This window comes from Dreissena polymorpha, chromosome 3 (assembly GCF_020536995.1).
Source record: "Dreissena polymorpha isolate Duluth1 chromosome 3, UMN_Dpol_1.0, whole genome shotgun sequence".
NCBI lineage: Eukaryota > Metazoa > Mollusca > Bivalvia > Myida > Dreissenidae > Dreissena > Dreissena polymorpha.
In genome coordinates this window covers 101,468,344-101,494,804 of record NC_068357.1, presented here as the reverse complement: position 1 = coordinate 101,494,804, position 26,461 = coordinate 101,468,344, and the positions used below count along the sequence as shown (strand labels likewise).

General features: G+C 35.4%; 1 protein-coding gene across 1 annotated transcript; it reads left to right on the top strand.

Moving 5' to 3' along the window:
* The first annotated feature begins 574 nt into the window (after nt 1-574).
* Nucleotides 575-26,461, top strand: LOC127872465 (uncharacterized). Its single transcript, XM_052415799.1, has 7 exons — nt 575-1,118; nt 12,247-12,354; nt 13,221-13,372; nt 21,712-21,899; nt 23,383-23,410; nt 25,226-25,382; nt 25,941-26,461. The coding sequence occupies exons 1-7, from the start codon at nt 1,073-1,075 to the stop codon at nt 26,459-26,461; spliced, it is 1,200 nt and encodes a 399-aa protein (XP_052271759.1). The 5' UTR covers nt 575-1,072.

Sequence of the window (26,461 nt, the reverse complement as noted above, 5' to 3'; positions counted from 1 at the left end):
AAGCATGGGTGTGATCGTTTAATCGCTTTTAATACCGGAGAGAAAAGGAACTCTTTAGGCACTACTTTCGAATGGACCTTGGAGGGATACAAAATGATTTAGTGTAATGTAACCTATGTGAGAGCAAGGAACGACAACTCTGCGTGGAGATTGGGTCAACTGGTACCTCAATCTCCACGCAGAGTTGTCGTTCCTTGCTCTCACCTACAAGTCACAATATACTAAAAGATTTCCTACAAAAATTCTATGTAAAACAATAACTTTTACAAAAAATAAAGTCAAACTGTTGCGCATAGAGACCCCCATAACCATACCTTTTTTGAAGAGCATTCCAAACCGCAATGATTTAAACAATAAAAAGATAGGTCATGCGTTATGCAAGAAAGAACTCGACGCGAATCAACGGTCACTGTTTTACGGCCATCTATTTACCGGCTTTGTACCAGTGGATGGGCTTTCCCGCCATCTGTCAAAGTATCATGCTTAAGAATAATAAATACTTAACGTGACCGATAACGCGAGTTGTGCAATGTAAAACGATGACTAATGGGAAACCAAATTGATAAAGAGCCGATATGTGCTATGTTGGAGTTGATTTAATAGCCGAATAAAGCAACCAATGCATGTCGAACCTTTTAAGTTGCACATATATGTAGTGTTTTCACCACCACATGGGATAAAGGTGCAGTGAATAGGTGAAACATATGGAATATTAACATAAATAACCTGTTACATAGAGAACGCTATGCCTGAATGAACTGTTTTAAACCCGCAATCGCTGACCAGTATGTTCGCATAACGTTTCAATACATCGTTATCGTTCATATATTTGAGTGCATCAGTGTACTGGATACGCTGCTTGCGGCTGTGATAGAATGTAACCTTTCAGAACCCATTCTATACATAGATGGTGACGTCACTACGTTATTGTCAGTAAGACCGGTGTGACACAATGTTCAGCACCTAAATACATGTTATGTTACAAATTCGGCACACCTTGCAATAGAATCGAACCTTGCTTAATAGAGTTGTTGTGGAAAGCCTTACATGAGCTGTATGTTAAACGTTCGATATGGGTTGTGTTGAAAGTCAGGAGAAGAAACAGCACAGGTTTAAACGTACGTATCATTTTACCACTAATATGCAGTTAGCACGTATTTCTGAAGAGTGTAAATATCGATATTCATACTCGTTCTCTAAGTAATTGTTTAAGGTACTGAAACATATATTGCTGTGGGAATTCATTTAAACTGTTGTTCATATGTATTTAGGTTTAACAAAAAAAAAGAAGTGATAATACTGATATTCATAATTAATGCAGAATGTATGTTAAATACGGGACGCGTATTGTTCTCTTACCAACAGTGAACACTAGCTATAGTTGATGTTCGAAATTTATCAACTACATTTTGATGCGCAGGCCTAAGCTTCTGGACTGTTGATTCGTCTTCTTCTTCTTCTTATTATTATTATTATTATTATTATTATTATTACTATTATTATTATTTGCTATTTTATGGTTTATAAGCAAACTGTTAATAGTTACAATTAAACTTCTATATATTTTACTGTTAACTGTGCATTGTCGTCTTTTACATGTATAAATAAACATATTGCTTTTGTAGCCGTTATAAAGTCTTTTAGATACAGTTTTCTCTTAAACGTGTTTGCAACCCGATTCATCTTTCATTCCCCAAAACGTATGATACCCCCACCCCTCTGCTTACCCATCACCCACCCCCCCCCCCCTTAAAAACACAGAGTGCCGCGTCCACACATGGACAAACGACCACAGCACCCGATTGTATAAACAGTTAAACCGGCGGTTAACCACTTACCGGCGGCAAAAGTCGGTAACTTGTTGGTTACTGCTCGGTAAGCGTTTGTATAAAATTGGGTTAGTTATACCGATCGGTTAAAACCCAGTTAAAACATACCCTGCTTCCCTAGGTGGGTAATTACAAGTAACCGAGAGGTAGTTACACAAAATGGCCGCGGCGCGCGGCATTATAAAAGCTAACCATCGACGACCTTCACAATTTCGACGAGTAAACAGACAATTGCTGCGACTGACACTTTATTTGACTTAATTTACAGGTCAAAACGCTTTCCGACTTCGGACGACGAATACGCACAGAACGTGTTTTTTATATTCTGTTATGGGTATGCCGTGTGTGATCCGATCTAGCTACAACCGCGTCACCGGAAATCAGGGGAGACAATTTTCAGATATGCAAATGAGGTCCGACCTCACGACCCCTACTTACTATTACGCATTTTAGCGAACAAATGCGAGTATTCCAAATGATAATATATTAAATTATGCAAAGGGAAGGGTTAATCGTTGACGTATTAAATGAAAACGAAACCGGAAAGTTAAATAATCTGTAAACAAACTTACACGGAAATTTTTAGGAGCCGATATGATGAAGTAAGCAGGCATATGCGCGGATGAAACCGTGATTTTCTTGAAGAAAACTTCCTTATAAAACTATTTCATGCTGGATATATGTGATAATAATACGTATTGATACTTAATTCCTAAGCTGAAAAGAGCGAATGAAAGTGCGCCAGGGGAGGTAACTTGCTCCAGAAACGAAAGTGCGCAGTTATCCATATCACCGTTCACGCGGGAAACCCAGCAACTAAACACTAAATTTGCAAGGCATTCGATGTGATTTTTTATTTGCATTGTCAATTTTGGTTACAATAAGGAAAATATACCAGTTGTAATAAAAAAATTACCGTAACTACGTTTATATTGTTGGAAATTCTACCATGGAAATTCTACCACGGCACGTGACTTGTTTTCTATATACAAAGAAGGAAATCAACCGTGGGTTATTACCCCGATATACCAACGGTTGTTAGTATGACGTCACTTTTGATTGTCCGCCCACTGTTATGAATGAAGACGACGTCATTTGATTTTCATTGTTGTGGTGACGTCACGTTTTCGCGGAAAAGTGGAAGACGTTTGGTTAATATAATTCTCATTTATAACCTTTAAATCGCGGGTAACTTATTAATGAAATCGTGTTAGAATCGAAATAATCGACGGGTAACCGTTGGTTATTGCGGTAATAACCAACGGTATGTCGTGCCGATGCTTGTTATTAAACCTTAATTCCTACGCATCGGAACTCCATACCGTTGGTTATTACCGCAATAACCGTCGATTATTTCTTAAATATTGCATCTATATTCGGACCACTTTCGTCCCAAAATATTTCGTACCCGTGTTTTCAATGATACAAAGTATTTGTGTAACTTCTTTAACTCTTCCAGTATGCTATCGTAGAAAGCCTAATTTTTATATCCATTACCATCGGAGAGGCATATTGTTTTTGTGCCGTCTGTCTAGCTGTCTGTTTGTTAAACAACTTAAACATTTTGGCATTTACATAACGTTTGTCTTGACTTGAGCCCTTGCAGATAGCAACTTGACATGCAAATGTATGTAGCGGTTTCACAAACTGATCTTGTTTTCAAATTAACATTTTAGTACGTTATTTCAGGACCACATGTCTTGTCAAATATTGAACAAACGTATACAAAATAAAGATTGTAATTAAATTAACTTTGTTTAAATATGTAAATGAATGAATTATTGAAATAAGGTTTTAATTTTCAAAACTTTTATTAATTTATTTCAGTGTAGTTTGTCTTTAAAATTTAAGATTTATTTTACTTTCTTCAAGTAGCCGAGCAGGAGATCGGTTAGTTGTGTAATCACGTTGCTTTAACTGTCTTTTAACGAATCCAGTTGCATTTTGTCGGCAACTGCATAGGAACATGTGTGTTTTCGATGAAAAAGGTCACGTCCAGTGTTCCACAATCTTTCAGCAATAGGCATATAGTGCGGTTCATACCTTGTGTATATATAATACCTATACGAGGGTTATTTTTTCAAACTATGAATTTTTGTCGATATTCGTTGTTGAAAAGTCAAACCATACACAATAGGTGAACATTTAACAATCTGGAACCCCTGGGGTAAGCTCGGGGGGGGGGGTAGGGTTCCGGGGGGGGGGGGCAAATTTATGATACTGCTGCCTGTGATCCTATCACTATAGAGCGGGGTCGGGTATTTCTGAACATGCGGGTATTAGCGAACATTAATTTAAACCTGAAACTTGACACATGACGTTTACATTGAATTTTATATGACGTCATCAGTAATCGTCACTATAACTTTCCCTTCGCTTTCATAGCCAGCGCAATCAGATATCGATATATGTAGTTTAAAAAACGACATTTTTGCAACAGCGCCGATTTCTAGTTGAGAAAATTACGTTATTTACTATTTTTTGATGTTAATGCCTAAGATTCCATAGTCTTATAAAATAATGGCTTTCTTCGTAACTTGTATTTATTCGATAATGAACATGTACGACTTCAGGTTCAAATGCGCTTATGTCTCCTTGTCATGACTCTAAAGATTTTAACAGGGTAGTCGGAAATAGCCTCACATTATTTCTAATGTGAGTCTATTACCGAACGTCTTCATTGATCGTATAAATGCTCTGTTCTTATGTTTTTGTTAGCATTTTTCATCAGTACGCATAATTTGAGATATTAACATAATATTATCTAAAGGTGTGTATTTACTTGTCGAAATAAAGTTTTGACAATATAAAGGACGAAGTGCACAATTTCCACGAGGAATACATTGGGTTGCCATATCAGTCTTTTAAGTAACTGGCAACGATTGTTTCGCGGAGGAGTACACCGTAAGGACTGATTAGTGTGGTAGGTACAGCAAGGCCACAGAAACACTGAAACTATCCAATGATATACTATCCAATGATAGTTACACTGGTTTATTCACACATAACTGATTCACAATCGTTTGTTTCTTCAGTGCTATGGAGCCATATATCTTATACTACTCGTTCAGTAGTAAATAACCAGTTTCGGTTTAAAATGAACATAGCCAAACAAATAACCGGTACTGATTATCAATCGATCGTGCATTTATAGAAATTTGACTTACAACTGGGGATTATGTATCATATATGGAGTAAAGTGCAAAGTTGTCAGATGTTGTTTATATCAAAGTTTCATCGACCGTCGAGTCTACTGATGCAAATCAGGTTAACCTACGGAACATGAGGCTCAAGAGCCCCGATTTAGACGGTTGGTACTTTCAAGCACAACTTCAGTAAAAAGAGTGTTTGGTTTAACAAACTCGTAATTTAGTGTTGGTAGAAACATGATTTTGCAGGAAATCAATAACCACTTCGATATAAAAATGCAGCTTATAAAGTGTAATGTTTTCTAAAGTTTTCATCATAATTAATAAATTTCGGACGAAACCGCCGCTAATTTTCGCAATTAGCCCGGTACCGGCATCATTCCCAAAGTAGTGGGGAAAATCGCCGAAGAGCCATATGAAAAGGATTTCATCGAATGTGACCACTGTTTTCGCAGATTTCATATTACCTGTGTACAGATCGAGATGATTGATGATATGTCCTTTTAATGTAATTATTGTTGACCACCGCTGTAACATTAAGTAACGAGTAGTCGCCGTTTAATGCAATGCGCGAAGCTCGTGATACGTTAATTAGGAACATTGCATACAAGTTGTTCTTTATTGCAAGCGTGTTATTTATACATTATACGCGTTTAATTATCCCTTATTGTTGATTTAATGACATTAAAATGAAAGGCAATAAACTGTTTAATATTTCAGTAGAAAAATACTGACTTATTAAAAAAAACACCTATGTTCGGAAATACCCGACAATCGTGTATGGTAGAGCCGATATGTTCGGAAATTGCCGCACGATAGTTAAGTTTTAACATGAATGTATTTTCTATTGGAAGGGTACAGCGCAGTCGTAAATAGCCGCAAAGTAATCTAGAAAGTTGTAGAAATATATGGAATGATGCTATCTTTAAAAAGAGAGTGTATTACCGAACATAACAAAATCTGCCTTAGGAAGTCGGAAATACCCGACCCCGCTCTATTCAAATGAATTTATGAACTCGATAAACTTTCTTCTTCGTCACACGCTACGTCATGTACTCTTCATACTGCTGTTCAAATGAACCGGAGCAGTTTAACAAATAATAGCCGTTGGTAAACTCGGTTGCATTTGCAGATTTCTGCATACAAACATATGTTTAAACTTGCACAATGTTTTATTTGTATATGGTAAATGCCCTTATTGTACAAGAAAATAATTTAATATATAAATACACAAAGAGTGGAAAACATTCCATTACACAACATATAAATGAATGGATAATAACCATGTAAAAAATGGGACATTCCGAATTCCAGTGTGGTGCTATTGTTACCATCTTATACTTTACACATCTCTATGCCAAACGTGAATTAAATCGGAAAGCAAATATTGCAGATTATTACTGAATTGTGCAATATGTATATGGCTTGTTGTGCATTCTAAAATGTCAAAAGTATATGCACGGATTATAAAACAATGCACATTGCAAGAAATAAGGAAAATGTGATAAATTGACGATGCAAATATGTCAATATACAGTACATGTACATGTGAAATAAGTCGCGTTAATAATAAATCGTCAAAAAGACTCACACTTTTCTCAATTGCAATATGCAAGATTGGACTATAGACAGAGTGATTTTCGGATGTAATTTTAAGTTAATTATATACTCAGCGTTGTGCTTTGAATGTGTAAAAATGGCGAAAGATATTATTTTATAACGCAGTCATGAAAACGGGCTATAAGCTAAATGAGAAGAATAGGCTAGCATGTAACGACGACCATGTTTATGTTACATCACTTAAAACAACAAGAAAAGTAGTCGTCTTTGCAAGCACTCTCTCGCCGTTGGAAGCACCAGGGATTCCACTATATGATGCAAATCCCGACATCATCATACAATTTTCCCTGGTCATATGTTTGTAAACACTTTAAATAATTTGATGAACTCATAGTTAAAATGTTCACTTAATTTTATTGTGAATTCATTTGTAAATAAATTTGATTAAAAAAAATACATGTCGCTGTTTATTTTGTGTGTTAACGAAATCGAAGCGTGACACTTCGCGCGAAAATTACGTCATTAGAAATTGCATTGTGTGAATGTTTTGGTTCAATTTACCGGTGGTTAAATTCAATTTTGCGCGGTTAGGTTACTTTGCAGTATATAGTGTTTATACAATCGAGTTACCTTGAAGGTTACTAAACCTGAATAACCACAAACTTACCAAGCTTTGAAAGTTACCGAGCGGTAACTTTAACCAGCGTTTATACAATCGGGTGCAGATGGTGTTTCTTCATACTACGAATCCTATTACAATGCGGCTATATTATACATTAAGCGATTACTATTAACGTATAGATTGTATCTTTATTGAATATTATGTTCACGAAATACGAGTAATTAGATCCACATAAACGATATTTTTCATTTAAACGCATATGCTTGTGAAAATGAAACATGGTAGAAAATGGTTTGTTTTTATATTTATATATTTCGTACCGTTGCAAACATTTCAATGATAGTGTGTATGTTTGTATTGAGTATGCGTTAATATTGATGTATTCAATATTAAAAAACACATGTGAGACAATTAAAACAAAATACAATTACAACAGATAAGGGGTGGTATTCCAGAAGCATCTTAAGTTAAATTTTATTTTTATCCTTAAATTGGGATTTTTTTTTAGTGTTTCATTTCATACTGCAATAGTTAGGCATCGAAAATTACATCAAAATAACATCATTATGTCAATGTCATTTGAGGAATACCAAAGAAACATGCATGTCTTTATTGAGTTAAGAAATACAAAACATTGTAGTTTTTAACTTAAGTGAAAATATTTAAGAAATGACTAGATGACGTTTCAGGAATACCACCCAAGGTCTTTGATTTAAAACAAACACGCGATTAAGTCTTTACAACAATAACACCCAAACAGGAATCATACCGTTATAACAATTTATTTTGGTCTTTACCAAAATAATAGCTATCTTATTGATTATTTGTCGTTTGTGAACCTATGTATTTCGCTATTCATATTTAGGTCAAATTGACGAGAATAATCCCTTTAACACATCTTGGTTGCTTGGTATTTAATCAGTAAGCCGTTCGTGATATAGTATGTTGTTTACGCTCAACTTGTCCACTTTATCGTTTATTATTAACAATGCATGAGGTAAGATTAATCTGAGATTTTTTATCAGGTATGCTTTTCTTGACAAGTCAGTCATTTCACCCATGCAACCGGAAGTGCGTATTCGTTTGATAAATGATTATATATGTGGTCATTGTCAAACAAGATCAACGAATGAATACTATAAATGTATGCATTTTTATCATGTGTGTATATTAAAACGGTCACATTTAATTTAATCCACATAATTTTCAAAAGAAAGTATATACAATCCTGCAATACAATTTTGAATGTTGAACCACCGCTCCAGCATGAACACAGTAGCAGAGGCCTGATCAGTTTACGATTGTTCTATCAATGTTCTAAGTACGCTGAAGGCTACTAGCCCGTGGCCCGAACAATGTTTCGTGGACGCCGTAATTTTCTGAGACGAATTTATTGACCGTGATGCAGAAAGCATTGACAACAAAGTGTAAATGCATCGTCAATATGTAAGTTTATACTCCTGCAGTGAAATTAATCAATTGAATCACAATCTGGTGACACAGTCACAGTCGCTATATGAAACACTGCCCCACCCATCAAATAACAACAGCGTGGAGCTTATTTCATAATAATGATTTCATATTACCCAAAATAACAAGGTGTGTTGTCTCTAAGCAACTCACCTGATTTTATAAATTACAGACTATGTTTATTGTTAAACATGCATTGCGTGTGTAAACTAATCAGACGGTCTGTGGATAACTTTGATGCATGAAAACTCGCGATAACGAAGATTTAAAAAAAGAACTTCTTCACTTTTGAGCGTTTTTTCACAAGACATACACATTTAAAGGGACCTTTTTACAGTTTTGGCAGATATTGAATTTTATCATTAAATGCTTTATATTGATAAATGCAAAGATTGGATCAAAAAAGCTCCAGTAAAAAAAAAAACAAGAATAAAATTTAAGAGAGAAAAAAAAGTAACCCTCAACTGGGCTCGATCCACTGACCCCTGCAGTAAAAGTCTAACGCTTAGACAACTCGGTCAACCGTACTCATACAATGAGAAATGTTTTTTATGCTTTATATAAGCAATCCTCGTAGTGTTATAAAATACAAAGACAACAACAGAACTCTGCAAATTATTCAATCGTTTCGCGTTGCAACGCTAAATATAATTTTCAGTTTTTAAATTGTCAACAGATGCATATACTGGATATTTTAGAGCATTGTAAATGTCCAGTATTACTGTTTCTAACTACAACGCAAATTTGCGAATCTGAAAAAAAAATTCTAATTTTGTCAATTTACCAAAACGTGAAAAGGTCACTTAAAGGTTTGAGTGCATTTTTGAAATTCAACCCAATCAGTTAGAAGATCAGATTAATCAGTGTTTTGCAACATCATGTCAGTATATCATGAAATAGTTATGAATACAGTAATCATTTTGGGATAATTCACTGAGATCAGTTTATTATGCCACCAACGAATTATTTTAAGATAAATCACATGCATCAGCTTAATGTGGTATACGTCTTCATTGAAATATGACATTGGCGTCATTTCTAGATGAACACCTGCATCAAATCAATATAACACATGTCGTCATTTTCTGAGGAAACCCTTGCACCAATTAAATGTGTTAGTGTAAGTAACGGTATTGACATCATGTTAAAATACAGTAATAGAGGTTTATTTATATGTATTTTAAATTATTTATATTTGACGCACTTTAAATTCGACAAGTTAAGGAGTCTAGAATCAACCATGATGTGTAACACTTTGTGATTAATCGTCATTAGTACAAATGATTCTATGATAAGAACGCTTTACGACCTAAGAAAGCAAGCTATTGTATTGATTTGATTTCAATTCCGGGAAAAATAGTAGTACGTCTCTAATCAAGTTGCTTGTTTAAACTTGCAAATGAACGTCCCAGCAAAAAGATTATATGCGTATGCGAATCTGACACGTTTAAACTTTTCCACTTTATTGATTATTAGTATTTATTAACAAACATGATGTGAGATTAATCTGAGTTTTGTCATTACGTATACAAATATTTGTATGCTTTTCTAAACAAAACTTATTCTGTTAACCCACGAAACCCGAAGTTTTTATTCGTCACATCTTGCAAAGATTATATATGCTTCAATTAAAAAAACTATTCAAGCACAGGTATACCATAAGTGTATGCATGTTTTGTCATTTGTATATACTAAATGATCACATTGAACATCATCCATATATTTTTTTCAAAAAAGAATATACAACTGTTCAATAACGCGTTGAATTTGAAAACGCTGCTCCAGTATGAAACATGCACCAGATCAAATACAAATGGTTAAATAAGTGTTGAAAATAAGCGGAAGCATACTATACCGTGGCCAGAACCGTGTGTGGTGCAACACAATAATTGTGCATGCATGGTCAATATATTAGTTTAAAATCCTCAATTTGATAATGTATTAATTCTGTCACAAACTGGTTTTAATAGTCGTTTTACGCACAGATGTCGAACACTGCCCCACCCAGGTTATACAAAAAATGGAGCTTATTTCATCATAACAAGGTATACTGTTTCTTGCTAACTCGCCTAATTTTTTAACCTCGCAAACTAGGGTTATTGATAATACAAAATCGATTGCGTAAACTAATCACACGGTTTTGTGGATATAGCACGTTGATTTTGTTTGAAAGAAAGCATGAAAGAAATAAGATTCTCTATAGCGAAGATTATAATTACAGTGCCCCAGATAATTATTTGGGAAATAGGGTTTTCACCCATTGATTTTGAAAATTAGGGTGATTTCATTTTTGAAAAAGTTGAAATGAGTAATACAAATGTATACATTAAAATCATTGCTGCTTTACTTCTGTTGAAGCTGCTCATTTGTATTGATTCAACAAAACTTAAACTATCATACTTAACTGATTCGGCACTTATTGGCACTTGCTTACTTGGTTCGGAAAAGTTTCCGATCGACTTATATTTTGGCGCAACAATCACGGACGTCTTTCGACCCCTCTTAGACATTTTTATTTCGCATCGTAATAAAAAAGTTTGCGATCCACTGATATTTTGGCGCAACAATTGCGGACGTCTTTCGACCCCCCTTAGACATTTTTATTTCGCATCGTAATAGAAACTGAAATTACAGACGCTTTACAAATTCATGCACAATGAGCGACGGATTAAGTCAGATTGAAAACGCATGTATGTCGTCGTATAATTTGGTCAGGCGCTTAATTAACGTGAAATCTAGTCCGCAGAGCGTTTGAGTAACCTTGATTAGTTTTCTGCACCGTTATCCAGGTGCTTGCTGAATGAAAGCCTCGTCGCGTTACGAGAATAATTCCAAAAAGAAAATACCGAAAGGCAAAGCATTTTCGATCAAAGCTATTGTATCGTAGTTACGCATCAAATTTGAAGAATTTGCGTAAAAGTCAAATTGGTTGCGTTTTCAATACGCATGATATTGTATTTCTTTGCGTTTTTAAACATTTTAATAGGGTGAAAGACGCAGATACGCAGCTTATCTGGGGCACTGTAATTAAGAGCTGCATCATTTCGGGGCGTTTTTCAATTTTACAGCATTTCATTTCGCGATACAATTTAACCTTTGTTCCTAATTCCGATTGGTTCTTCTACTAAAATGTATATGACTGATATTCCAAGGATATTTTATGTCATTCGTCGTTTTTGCGTGGTGTTGTTTTTGGTACCCTTTAAAACCGCCAACTCATCTAACCCGTTAAAGCAACAACGCCAAAAAAAAAACGAATGCCATAACTATTGTAGCAGCGCATATTTTTATCGTTACGTCGGGTTGTCTTGTAATCGCCCTAAAAACCAGAACAGTATGACAATAATGTATGATGGCTGATTTTGGCCATAAGTAACTAACGACCAATGTCATAATTGTTAGTTCGGCTGATATCTTTGTCGTTCAAACACCCCATAACACCAGAAAGATGCGACATAAATAAACAACCATAGACGACAGCCAACATAGCTAGGTATCCGTCTTGTTAATTTTCGCAAAGATTCGACCAACTAAAATCATTCGCCAGATTTCTATATCATTTAAAATGTCAGCTGAAAACTGGTACCCGTCCTAATCATACATATACTTGTTTCAGCCGTAAGCGGCCCCACAAAGACTGGGTACCTGTACAGTGGTGGAACCAGCAAACCGAAGAACGTGGGTCGTGTGAAAAGACAGGAGAAGAAACAGCACAGGTTTGGACGTACGTATCCGTTTACCAATAATATGCAGTTAGCACGTATTTCTGAAGAGTGTAAATATCGATATTCATACTCGTTCGGTAAGTAAATGTGGAAGGTACTGAAATATATATTGCTGTGGGAATTCATTTAACTGTTGTTCATATGTATTTAGGTTTAACAAAAAAAGAAGTAATATTCATATGTAATGCGTAATGTATGCTTAATAATGGACGCGTATTGTTCTCTTATCAACACTAGCTATATTTGATGTTCGAAATTTATCAACTATAGTTTGATGCGCAGGCCTATGCTTCTGGACCGTTGATTATTAGTTTTATTATTATTACTATTATTTGTATTGTTGTTGTTATTATTGTTATTATTATTATTATCACTACTTTTATTATTATTATTATTATTATATGCTATTTTATGATTTATAAGCAAACTGTTAATAGTTACAATGAAGCTTTTACATATTTTTACTGTTTTACTGTGCATTGTCGTCTTTTACACTTATAAATAAACGTATTTCTAGTGTAGCCGTTATAAAGTCTTATGCATACAGTTTTGTATAAAAACTGTTTGCGACTCTATTCATTATTAATTCCCAAAACGTATCACCCCCCCCCCCCCCCTCTCTGCTTACCCATCGCCGCCCCCCCCCCAAAAAAAAAAGCTAACAACAGTCATAATTGTTATTTCGGCTGATATCTTTGTCGTTCAAACACCCCATCACACAAAAAAGATGCGACATAAATAAACAACCTTAGACGACAGCCAAAATAGGTATCCGTCGTGTAAAACCATTCGCCAGATTTCTATATCATTTAAAATGTCAGCTGAAAACTGGTTCTCGTCCTAAACATATATATACTTGTTTCAGCCGCAATTGGCCCCAAAAAGACTGGGTACCTGTTATACAGTGATGGAACCAGCAAATGGAAGAAGGTGTTCGTGATGCTGTTCCATGACTCCAGTGTGACCTGGTTTGAGTCTCCCAAAAACAGGATTCCGCTATGTGACGTAGTATTGAGGGTAACCGATGCACTGTTTTTTAATTTCCTTTTTTTTGTCGTGAAAACTACTAAGGGGGGTTCAATGAGTTATAAACCGATCATTTCACTGGGAGTCCAAAACAAAAGAGCCGTATCATGCCCTATACGGCCCGCATGGCTCCATAGTATGGTAAGGAATTACCATATCCGCATATGGGACCACAAATCTTTGAAGACTATATAGCGGACATGGGAGTATGAAAAAGCACACTACCAATATTTGCATAACCCGGCTCACATATCAAAGAAATTATTTGAACATGATGCGTGCATATCATTATGTAGAAAACAAGTTGTATACTCAGTGACGACAAAAAAGAAGCTCCGAACTACTTCGAGTAAGACGCTTGGATGCGTGATCAATATGGCCTTACTTCAAATCATTCCTTATTTATACATCGAAAATTATTTCTATATGGAAGCATCAGCTAATCAGCGATTCAAACCAAAGATTTCTCTCGTAAAGAAAGAATGCTCTCTCGGCCGAATTGCAGGGCCCCCGGATTAGATGCCCCCGTTATCGAGTGTGTAGTAGAATTGTATGGAGTGCACCGAGAATTACTCTTATTGTCATGGCCCCTGAAAGGCGTATAAGTTTGTGTTATTACACTAGTGTGTTAGAACAAGATACGGGAGACACCCTGTTTCAAAGACGACTTACTGCCCTTACTTGATTACCTAGTGCAAACCCTCTTTGTTAAGAGTTTTATACGTAAGACGAGAGACAGGTAAGCGTTGAGTCGGGAACGAACCTGGACGCTTGAGTTCTAGAATCAGTGTGTTACCTAGCCATTTTTATCAATCATGTTTATACCGTTCGATACGTAAAAACAAAATTTGTGATAAATGTATAAAATCCGGTATCCCTTTTAAGTTTTATCATACAATTTCAATTTGATTCTTTGACTACCAGGTTGAAAGATGTTCGAATGACTCAATAAGAACATGTTTTTCACTTTAAACATAGTTTGTGAATTTATAATAAAATAAATAATTATATTTACCAAGTTCAGATGATGTACAGGTGAGCCATTGCGGCGACATGGGTGAACATTTTTAATTTCCCATTCTTTTACAAGTTGGACTAGCAGTGAAGGTGAAATTGCATTAAACATGATAACTGTTCAGACGATATTTAAATTATGTAAGCGTTTAAAGGGATCTTTTCACGCTTTGGTAAATTGACAAAATTGAAAAAAGTTGTTTCATATTCGTAAGTTTTCGTTTTAGTTATGATATTTGTGAGGAAACAGTAATACTGAACATTAACCATGCTCTAATATAGCCATTATATGCATCTTTTGACGATTTTAAAACCTAAAAATTATAAAGCGTTGCAACGCGAAACGATTGAATAATTTGGAGAGTTCTGTTTTTGTCGTTAAATTTTGTGAAACTACGAAGATTGCGTATATAAAGTATAAAATACGTCATGAATGTGTACTCGGCGGAATAGCTCAGTAGGCTAAAGCGTTTTTACTTCAGGACTCTGGCAGGATTCCAGGGGTCACTGGTTCGAAACCTGCTCCGGGCAATGTTCTTTTCCTTTTTTTAATTTTTTTCTTGATTTTTTACTGGAGCTTTTACGATCCAATGTTTACATTTATCAATATAAAGCATTTAATGAATAAGTTAAAAAAATGCCAAAATCTGTGAAAAGGCCCCTTTAATACAGATACCGCATGCATTTAACTGTGAACCAGGGACCTATACAAACAAGTTTGTTGTTTGTTTGTATAGGTCCCTGCTTTGTCACGGTCTCGCTTTGTCAAAATGGCGGCTGTGAAAATTTGCTTCTTCGCGCGAAGTCTCGTTGGGTCGCAAGTCTCGTTTCTCTTTTGCGTAACAACGCGTTAGCTTGTTCTTCGGTTCAGTGAGTGTCTCATCCCTTTGTTTGTATAGGTCCCTGTGTGAACTTATGATGAAATAACTTAATTGATTTGTGAATAACACATACGTAATAGCACGTACGTATAAATCTATCAAACATCGTTACTCCGGGTGACCAAGTATTCATGCCTCAGTAATAAAGTTCTATATCTCTTAGTATGGAACGCCATAGCTGTCTTTCGTTGTTTAATTTCTTTCTGTCTTCTTTAGAAGGTGTCTTATTATGTCAAACCGTCGTGATATATTGTCCATATTTGTTGTTGTCTTGTCAAAACACAGTCTTAATATGTCAAACCGTCATGTTACTTGTCTGAATGTGGTGCTGACTTATCTAAATACAGTCTTATGATGTCAAACCGTCGCGTTATCTTGTCTGAATGTAGTGCTGACTTGTCAAAACACAGTCTTATTATGTCAAACAGTTATCCTGTCCAAATGTGATTTTGACTTGTCAAAACACAGTTCTACTATGTCAAACCGTCGTGTAATCTTGTCTAAATCTGGTGCTGACTTGTCAAAATACAGTCTTATTATGTCAAACAGTCGTGTTATCTTGTCTAAATCTGGTGCTGACTTGTCAAAATACAGTTTTATGTCGAACCGTCGTGTTATCTTGTCCAGATGTGATGTTGACTTGTCAAAATACAGTCTTATTATGTCAAACAGTCGTGTTATCTTGTCAAAATCATGTGCTGGCTTGTCAAAATACAGTCCTATTATGTCGAACAGTCGTGCTATCTTGTCCAAATGTGATGTTGACTTGTCAAAATACTGTCTTATTATGTCAAACAGTCGTGTTATCTGGTCTTAATCTGGTGCTGACTTGTCAAAATACAGTCCAATTATGTCGAACCGTCGTGTTATCTTGTCCAAATGTGATGTTGACTTGTCGTCAAAATACAGTCTTATTATGTCAAATAGTCGTGTTATCATGTCCAAATCTGCTCCTGACTTGTCTTATTACCGAATTACCGAAATCCCCGCTATAAGTCTTTTTTTTTTCAACAGAAGTTACCAAAGGGGAGATTGTTGATAGGTTTTTTGTGTGTTTCACTGATTTCTACAATAAGAAAGCACTATAATGATTTTTTTGCCATTGAAGGTTTGTACAGTGGGGATTTCGGTACCGTCGCGCGTCTTTGTTCTTGTGTAGAATTACCGAAATCACCGCTAAGAGGCAACGTATGCTGTCAAGAGTGCTAAATAATGATTATTAATATCATTATTTGCACATTAACATTTATGCGATGCCAAAACCCAATCATACCGATGACATATTGACCCTTTAAGGCATATTTATGGGGGATTTCGGTACGCGGCGGGCGAATGTAGAATTACCGAAATCCACGCTAAGAGGCAACGTATGCTGTCAAGTGTGCTTAATAATTAACGTTAATACTATTTTTTGCACGTTAACGTTCAAGCGAAGCCAAAAACCAATCATACAAACGACATTTTGACCCTTTTAGATGTAAATATGGGGGATTTCGGTACTATGTGGGCGAATGTAGAATTACCGAAATCCCCGCTACAAGTCAATATTTTTCAAAAGAAGGGGGATATTGTTGTTAAGTTTTTGTCTGTGCCGCTGCCTTCTAATATAAAAAAAGCCCCCAGATGATTTTTTGACACTTGAAGGTCTTTACAGCGGTACCTGATCGTGCTTGTGCAAATATGCACTATGAATTCATAGTCTGAATCCCAATAATAATGTTTATGTTTTAGTTTTTCACTATCAAGCTTGGATTAAACAATGTGTTATCAGTGATTTCAGTGTATTTTGCAATATTCTATCTTAATAAATAATCAATATTAATGGGGAATTCGGGGGAGGTCGGTGAATTTCGGTAATTAAGGGGATTTCGGTATGTTTACACAACGCTATATTTTGGTCAACAATATAGAAACGAACATCATGAAAGTGAACTACATCACCGATGTGAACGAAATCACTGAATTTGACATAATAAGACAGTGTCTCGACAAATTAATACACATTTTAATAAGATAACACTATTATTTGACATAATAAGACTGCGTTTTGACAAGTCAACACCACATTTGAACATGATAACACGACTGTTTGACATAATATGACTGTCTTTTGACAAATCAACGCAACATTTAGACAAGTTAACATGACGGTTTGACAAGTCAACACCACATTTGGACAAGATAACACTAATGTTTGACATAATAAGACTGTGTTTTGACAAGTCAACACCACATTTGGACAAGATAGCATGACGGTTTGACAAGTCAACACCACATTTGGACAAGATTTCACGACGGTTTGACATAATAGGACTGTATTTTGACAAGTCAACACCACATTTGGACAAGATAACACGACGGTTTGACATAATAGAACTGTATTTTGACAAGTCAACATCAAATTTACACAAGATAATACTACGGTTTGACATAAAAGAACTGCGTTTTGACAAGTCAGCATTACATTTGAACATGATAACACGACTGTTTGACATAATACGACACCTTCTTAAAAAGACAAAAAGAAATGTGACAACGTAAGACAGCTATGGCGTTCCATATCTTAGTGTGAATATTAAATGATCTTGTTTACCAAAGCATAGAGCAACATGGCTCCTCAACCTACCGCATTAGCGGACATACTTGAGGTAAACAAAGTAAGGCACGCACGTATGTAATGTAATCTCAGATATGAGTTTATTTGTTTATTGATAAAATTAACTAAAATTAACTTGTTCGCAGATGTATTTCAAATGTGTCAGTAAATTACTTAACTGACTAGATTTTAACCACTGAAGTGTAAAGCTCCCCACATGTGCGTAATATTATTGATATAACTTACCGGATTAAAGGACATACTTGCGGTAAACAAAGTAAAGTTTCGGCATCACGCCGGGTATCCGGATACTTTGATAACAGATGGCACTTCGATACCAGATAACAACAAGTGCCACGCGCGAGAGTTGAGTTCTTAAGCTTTTTTGCATTTATGTTTTGTTCATTTGGTTTTCAGACAGGTAACATTGTTTGGTCGATTAATGGTATAGTACTTCGTATTGCGGAGCAAGAAAGTCGTGAAAAAACAGTGGATTATAAAAAAGAGATAAAATTTCGATGATCAGTATGTATTTCAACAAAATAAAAATACTTGGAAATAAATCATGAACGTGCCAACTAATCGAAATAAAAGATCAATATGTCTATTAATGTTAAATAACGTATTTGAGGAAATTCAAATGTTTTAAGAGTCGGATGCCAAATTTTCATGGACACTTCTTTTACCGATCATCTCAAAGACAATGGCACTTCGATTCCAGATAACTCGACACATTTTTTTACCAGATATAACACACTCTATTTAGTATATCTGAAATGCAGAATTCGCGGTGGAATACTGATTTAGGAAGCAGGCAATAAATAAAAATGTATGAACTGACGTAAATTAAAAACGAATTACCGAAACATGTTCTTATCCCTTTGGAATATGATAATAAAAGGGAAAAGGAAGTGTAAAGGGAAGTGCTTCCTTTAAGTAGAGCTCAATATAAAGGGAGTTTTCCAATCTCTTTTAAATTGTGTGGCTACGCATTAGTATCGTCGTCATGATGCGATTCTAATGAGCACCAATGATAAAGGATTTTATGAGGTGTATTGGCCGCTTTAAGACCCATTCCTCCTTTTATCTAAAATCCTGCTATAAGTTCAATTGAAAACAGTCGTTTTGACCCACATGATCTCAATTTACCACTTAAAACAAGTTTATTATTTAGACAATTATTTTTGGTCGTCACTTGAAATATATTACTTCAGAAATAAGCATTTGAATCTTATTTAAAATTTGCACTTATAATATTAATTATATAAATTAATAGTAATAAGATTTTTGAAAACGAACAACGCCATTGGTTATATTTTACATGAGTATGTTATTACGTTATGCATAGATTCCCGATGCGTCGGGCTTGACAATGCAAATTGATTCGTACTTCAAAATGCTTGGTAAGAATAGCCATAATATACATAAATGCATTTCAGGTAGAAGATTAAAATCGGTTATCAGAGTGCCCAATTTGTTGAAAGTCTCTGTTATCCGAAGTGCCCTATATCGGAAATCAAAGTATCCGCAACTTCACGAATGCCACCAATTAAAAGAAGCTCTTTCTTCGTTTATATTTCATTGAACACTATCAAAATTTCAGTATTTGAAGCACAGTGATTACTCTACATGCTGGAATATGAAACAATTTCTTGCAATATTTCTAAGTAGTTTTATTTTATTGAAATGTTTACTGTTCATCCAGTTTATGCTGTTTTCCGACCGAATTTTCTATTTTGGGGGGGAAATCAACCATTCTTCCGTGATTTTTTTCTTTGCAATAGAAAAGAATACCCCATTTATAAACTCGACCACGCGCCTTTTCAAAAAAATAATCTGTATGATATTACTTAAAAAAAATGAAGAACTTACCTCTCGCACGTGACTATTGTTGTTATCTGGTATCGAAGTGCCATCTGTTATCAAAGTATCCGCTTACCCAGCGTTGGCATGTACATTTGTGTCGCAATCGCAGATATCAACGTATTTATGTTTTTTCGCTGATAAATTTAATTTTAAGTGACTTGTTCACAATTTTTCTTTAGTAGATGCATTAACTTGCTAGATTTGCACCAAGAAACTGTAGAGCCCCAGTATGACACAAAAAACGAAATACCAGTAAGTGTGTTCCACAACGAGACACGAACTAGTTGAGTTCCCAAATCACGCGGCCATCCGTAGTGTTTTACAGGTGTTTTTTTTGCGTTTGAACAGCTTAATAATTACCAGTTTCAAATGATGATAGTTCGTAAACAAAGCTGTTTTGTTTTTGTTCGATATGAATGAACGTCATTAATGTTATTTCGCTACATAATGTGTAGTGTTATGTTTTTAATTTGTGAAAAAAAAACAAGTGGAAAAATGTCTCCTTTTTTTCTGATGTATTTTGTTTTTCAAACTTGGACAGGCAAGTAAATACATGACGTTCATCAACTGTGCGATATCCGATAGAGCATTTGTTTAAAGAACATACAAAGGAACATTGCTACATATTTAGTTAAAATAAGCCATAAGAAAACTGTTTCACGATGGAAAAAACACAAATACATTATTTTAAGCACGATATATTGCATGGTTGCTTCCTTCACGCAGATCGATAAAGACTGTTAAGGTAGTGCACCTCTAATGGGCACATATCCAAATATAATCTAATTAATTATTTTCTTAATCAGCATCATTTCACTGAACTACATGCAAATTTGTAGGTAGGCTTTCCATGCTTTTAAAAAAAATATACCGATTTTTTCAAAACCACCCCCACGCTCGGCTTTTGTCCAGTTTATTTTCACCCCTGGGGTATATAAAAGTTCCATAATTCATTCAAATTTCCAAATATGGGCATGCAGTTGGTGTGTACAGATGCTGTAAAGGTGTTTGAAGTTTAAACAAGATGAAATAAGTATTCTTTTACAGACATTTATTTTTTACAAATTTTTATCTATGGAAGAGCACCATGAAATGTAAGTGATTTCAGCCAAGTAAAAATTGGGTCGGTTAAAAACAAAGTGTCATAAAATTCAAAATAGTATCATTTAAGTCATATTTTAAACTTAGTTTTTATAGAAACACTATATACAGCAAAAATACCAAGAACTAGACAAATTTACCGTTTACTTTTTGAAATAAAAATAAAAATGCAACATGCATGGTTCGTATTTTCAACAGTAAATCACCCAATTTCGCCGTAACGTTGTTTTAATTTTAATAATTGAAAAATGTGCATAAAAATTGCAACATATTTAACAATAAATATAGCTTATATGCCATATTAAATCAAATTATGTTAGAAAATAAATAAAACGCGTCGCAAAAAAGTATACGTCGTCGGCAGGATTCGAACCTGCGCGGGAATATCCCAAAAGATTTCTAGTCTATCGCCTTAACCACTAGGCTACGGCACCTAATAGTAGGCTCTTCAACCTTCGAAGAAATCGCGGGAAATCATTAGAGGTGCACTACCTTAACTGTATATTAAGTGTATAAACTTCAATGAATCCATAGACGAAAGAAACATCTTTGATCTCCCCAATATACAACGTAGAATGCAGCATTTCAATTGTAGAACGTTAGAAATAACATAATGTTAGAATGTATGCAATATCGATATTGTTTAGTTGTCAACAAGCATATTTTCGTGGTTTAATTGCTTGGCTATTATTTATGTACGACAATATACTTTGGGTTGAATTCACGGCGACAATGTACTCTTGTTTAATTCATGAAGGACATTATACTTGTGATTGAATTCATGTTGAATTCAAATTGATTCAAATAATAGTTGTTCATCGAAAATGCGCAATAATAGATCAGGTAGACTTGTTTGATTGCTCTTCTACCAGGACGTCTGCAGCATGCTTGTAGTGGGTCCCGTCTGCAAGCGAATCCCGAACTGTCCCGGAAAGATCCCTAAAAAATTGAGCTACAGTTACATGATAGCGTTCCCGCAGTGGATTCAGCCGGGAGCGGCGCCGGTAACCATATCCAGTCCTGTCTGCTTCTTCATGTGTCCAAACGGAAACACAATGGGGTAGGTTATACTGCAGTATTCACCAGGTTCCCATGTTCATTAACTTTCTTGGCCCATTCTATATACTTCATATTTGACGTAAAGATAAGGCATACATAAGCTTTTTGTTTTTTCATTAGCCGACTCTCTGTCATAGTCATCTCCACCAAAGTAATCGACCGACAATAATTTGTCTTATGCGTCGTAAGAAAACAAAATGTGTGCCTAAGTAAGAATGAATCGAACATTTTATTTTCAAAACCTTTCTTTGTTCTTACATCGTATGTGTTAAAAGAAGCCAGTTAATCAACCCCTCATCACTTTCAGTTGCGACCGTCAAAAGAACATTCAGTACCAAAACAGTTTTCCCTGTAAAACAATATTTAAAATCATTTCATCTTTTAACATTATTCTTTAGGTTCACCTTTTAAACTCATATTATGTTTTAATGTTAAACTTTCTATACCATTTTTTAGGTATATTAGTATATATTTTATTATTGTTTGTTGACCCTTTAATGTCATGGTAGGAACTGATTTGTGATTCTGATATATGTTACTATCGATTTTTTTAAATTAATTTATTAAGCCATGTATTATACATCGTGTATGTTTTGATGTTAATGGTGAAAATAACAGAACATATTTATTTACGACTTAAGCATATACAGCTCTACGTCAAAATAACAATATTGCAATAATTAACACGTATGCGTCAAAATTACAACAAATGTTTTATGCATGTTTTACAATATATGATTTTGTAAGAATGTAATATGAAAGAGAAGGCTTTTTATTTTTTTAAATAAATTAAATAAATGTTCAAATCCGTAATTTATTGAGCAAAAATATGCAGTTAGATATCATATCGAAATTTCAATTCGGCAAAAAAAACTCATATATTATATTCTTACCTGCTCTGAACGTATCATCTGCATAACTTCGAGATAATATCTCGTGTCCCCTTGAAAAATAGTTTATTATGAAGAAGATAAATATTTAAGTGTGCGTTTATTAAAAGAGACGCATGTTTTAATCAACAATTTATCGCAGACTTTTAATAAAGATTTGAAAATATAACACCGTTGATATGCAACTTTAATCGCAACAATTTCATTATTTAAAACTCTGTGGTCCGCCATCATGAAGATTGTCTTTGAATTCTATGGCAATATTATTGCAATATTGTTATAACTTTTTAACTGTTTATTCTTTGCTTAATACACAATTACCATGTTGTTGCATACATTTTATATGAACATAAATATATCTTTTTGGTAATTTCGTTAGCATTAATTTTGTATGTAGTATATCGTAACCTTACAATGCCGTCCCTTTACTACTTACTATTTGTGCTCACGAAAAATAGAGCATGCTCATAAGTCACATCCAAACCACCACAGTTTTGACACCGTAAAAATTAGAGATAATATTGTGGAATTGATACGGTCAGATTACTTCTTGTTTTTAGTTAACTCTTTCAAATTGTAATGTTTACTTTACAGATCTTGGATGACTTCAATATCTCAAGTGGTAAGTAAACTATATAACGTTAAATCATGTAAACTATATAACGTTAAATTATGTTAATTTCAGCCACCATTCTATTGCTATTGAACAGGCTGAAACATATGCGTATTGTTATCCGCCGGGTTCCCTGTAGAAGATGCTTTGAGCAGTATAAACATTTTCAATTAGGCAAACTCAAGAATTCGACTTTATAATTGTATACAGCAGAGTTGATGATAATCAAAGTACTGCCAGTACTGATGTGACGATGCTTTTGAAATGGATTGATATAAAAGCATCTATTTAAGTTTATCTACATCACTACAATTGTGTATGTGGGTACGAAAATTTTTGGTAGGAAAAAATGGGTACGAAAATTTTGGTTACAAAAATTATGCCAAAAAAAAATTGGGTACGAAAAAAGATTTGGTTAAGAAAAAAAATTGGGTACTAAAAAAAAATTGGGTACGATCAAAAATTTGGGTACGGAAAAAATTGGGTACGAAAAATGTAGGGTACGAAAAAAAAATTGGGGTACGGGGAAGTAGTACCCGTGGGAAACTTGATCCATTCAGCGAAACTGGGAGGCGGGTTACATCCTCAATCAAATATAACAAGAAATATCTTTAAAAAGGTTATATAATGAGTTCACCCATGAACACATGGTAAGGTTAACTAAATCACCGGGATACCTAATATGTGTTTAAAACAGCAAACAATATCCAACAAACGAATGAATTATCAAACATAGTATGTGCACTGATGTGGCTCTGTAATTTCTGTTTGAAAAGTTTATTAAATATGCAAAATGTGAAAGCACGCATGAGAGCAAGTTTCACAGATGTAACTCGGCTATTATGCTGTTTATATACCATAGTCGCTACAACGTTTACAAATGGCAGGTTCGAAATAATTCGTTTTCACCTATGATCGCGTTGAAAGTTAATTATACACGTTTTAATTCGCAATTTATTAACTGAATCACGACAAATATCAAATACAATACAGAAAATGCATAGTTGCTTCATTGATCTATAAACATATAATGGATTGAATATAACTGATTTAAAATTAAAGTTTTTAAACTATTATTAAATCTTTTTACCAAAATATGCTGTCCTATTTATAGCTGAGCTTCCTATACCTTTATCAATGATAATCAGCGAGGTATGCCGATTAGAAATATCGAGCTATCTCAATCGAACTGGCTCGGTCTTTTACATAGGTCGCCATTGTGAAGAATTTTTTTATGGTATGATAACTTAGACGAGCTGCTTGGCAGCATCGTCAAAAACAGCAAATTTGATAAATTTATATAGTATAATGTAGTTCGACGCGAATACTGAAGTTACACACAAACAAAGTGAGTGAACAGAGCCAAGTTTTTGCCATCCTTTCCTATACATTGTCTGTCGAGGCATCCAAGATGAAGCATTTGCATATAGGTTCTAATGAAAGTCATAGAATCAATATTGACAGCATAAACTATGTAAGTTAAAAATCTTCATTTTATAATAGGATGACCTTTTAACGTATAAATATGTATTTATTATTTGATATATAGGAATTGCGCACGTCATATTAGATAATTGTATTTTCATAAATATACACGTTGAATGCAACGTAACTTTTATAAAAATGCGAACTAAACTGTTCTTAGAATAGGTAAGAAGTTGGTAAATAAAAATAAAACTGCTAAGATTAAACCATCCAATGTGTGATAATATTAAACTAAAACAATGCAACACGCAAATCATCTCTCGGTGTGTAGACACATTTTTTACACTGTAAACTCTTATTATTTTGCGTACTCACATTCTATCCCCATCTCCAAAACAGTTGAGTTTTGACCCCAACGCGCCGCACAAGCCGCAGTATCCTACCGAGCCCCCGCCGCCATACGACCACAAGCCGCCGGCTACACAGGCCGTCGGCATCATAGCGAACGGTCAGCAAAGTGGGCGTAGACGCTCCAGTGGTGATGACTTTAGCAAAGGTGATGAATGCTTAATGTTGTATACATTTCAAAGGCTTATGAAGTGGATGATGATGATGATGATGATGATGATGATGATGATGATGATGATGATGATGATGATTATGATGATGATAATGATGATGATGATGTTGATGAGGAGGAGCAGCAGGAGGAGCAGCAAAAGGAGGAGGAGCAGCAGAAGGAGGAGGAGCAGCAGAAGGAGGAAGAGGAGCAGCAGGAGGAGGAGTAGCAGGAAAAGAAGGAGTAGCAGGAGGAGGAGCAGCAGGAAGAGGAGGAGCAGCAGGAGGAGGAGGAGCAGCAGGAGGAGGAGGAGGAGGAGCAGCAGGAGGAGGAGCAGCAAGAGGAGGAGGATAATGATAAAACCTCATCGTAGCAATGGATTGCGATAGAGCACAATTAAGACGTTGTATTTTGCATCCAAGATAACGCAGATAGCACAGTATTATTATTACATTTTGCATAAACTATTGGTATATTACAGCAATTTAAATGCTTTTGTGTTGCTGTTTCACGTTTGCCCTATCAATTCTAACCACCACTTTGTTTCGTTTCTAGGTTTTCTGGTCGGTTCGGCTCTAGGATACGGTTACGGTCATCCGTGGGGCTGGGGTTGGGGCTGGGGCTGGGGTTACGACCCATGTTTCGGGTGGGGGTACGCAGACTACGACTTTAACGTCGACGTTGACGTTCAAATTGACAATGATAATGACAACAATTACGATAATGATGGCGGGGATAATGACAATGATGCCGGCGACAACTTTGACAATGCCTCCGTTGCTGATTTCGGAGGGAATGATTTCCAAGATTATGATCCCGTTTCTGCAGGCGACGTCAACTTCGACGTTATTGGTGGGGGTTACGGTGGTGGTGATTACGGCGGCGATTCCGGTGGAGGCTACGGCGGTGGTGATTACGGTGGTGATTCCGGTGGTGATTCCGGTGGTGGTGCCGGCTGTGGTGGGGGAGGAGGTGACAGTGGTGGTGGAGGCGGTGATAGCGGTGGCGGTGGAGGTTGTGGAGGAGGTGGTGGTTGTGGGGGAGGTGGTGGTTGTGGTGGTGGGGGAGGTGATTAA

What these genes read in the sequence shown, in the direction of transcription:
- LOC127872465 (XM_052415799.1), top strand. Translation starts at nt 1,073, where the DNA reads ATGGGTTGTGTTGAAAGTCAGGAGAAGAAACAGCACAGGTTTAAAC. An exon ending in GAAACAGCACAGGTTTAAAC is followed by an intron (nt 1,119 to 12,246) that starts GTACGTATCATT and finishes TACTTGTTTCAG; the next exon opens with CCGTAAGCGGCCCCACAAAG. An exon ending in TGGTGATGACTTTAGCAAAG is followed by an intron (nt 25,383 to 25,940) that starts GTGATGAATGCT and finishes TTTCGTTTCTAG; the next exon opens with GTTTTCTGGTCGGTTCGGCT.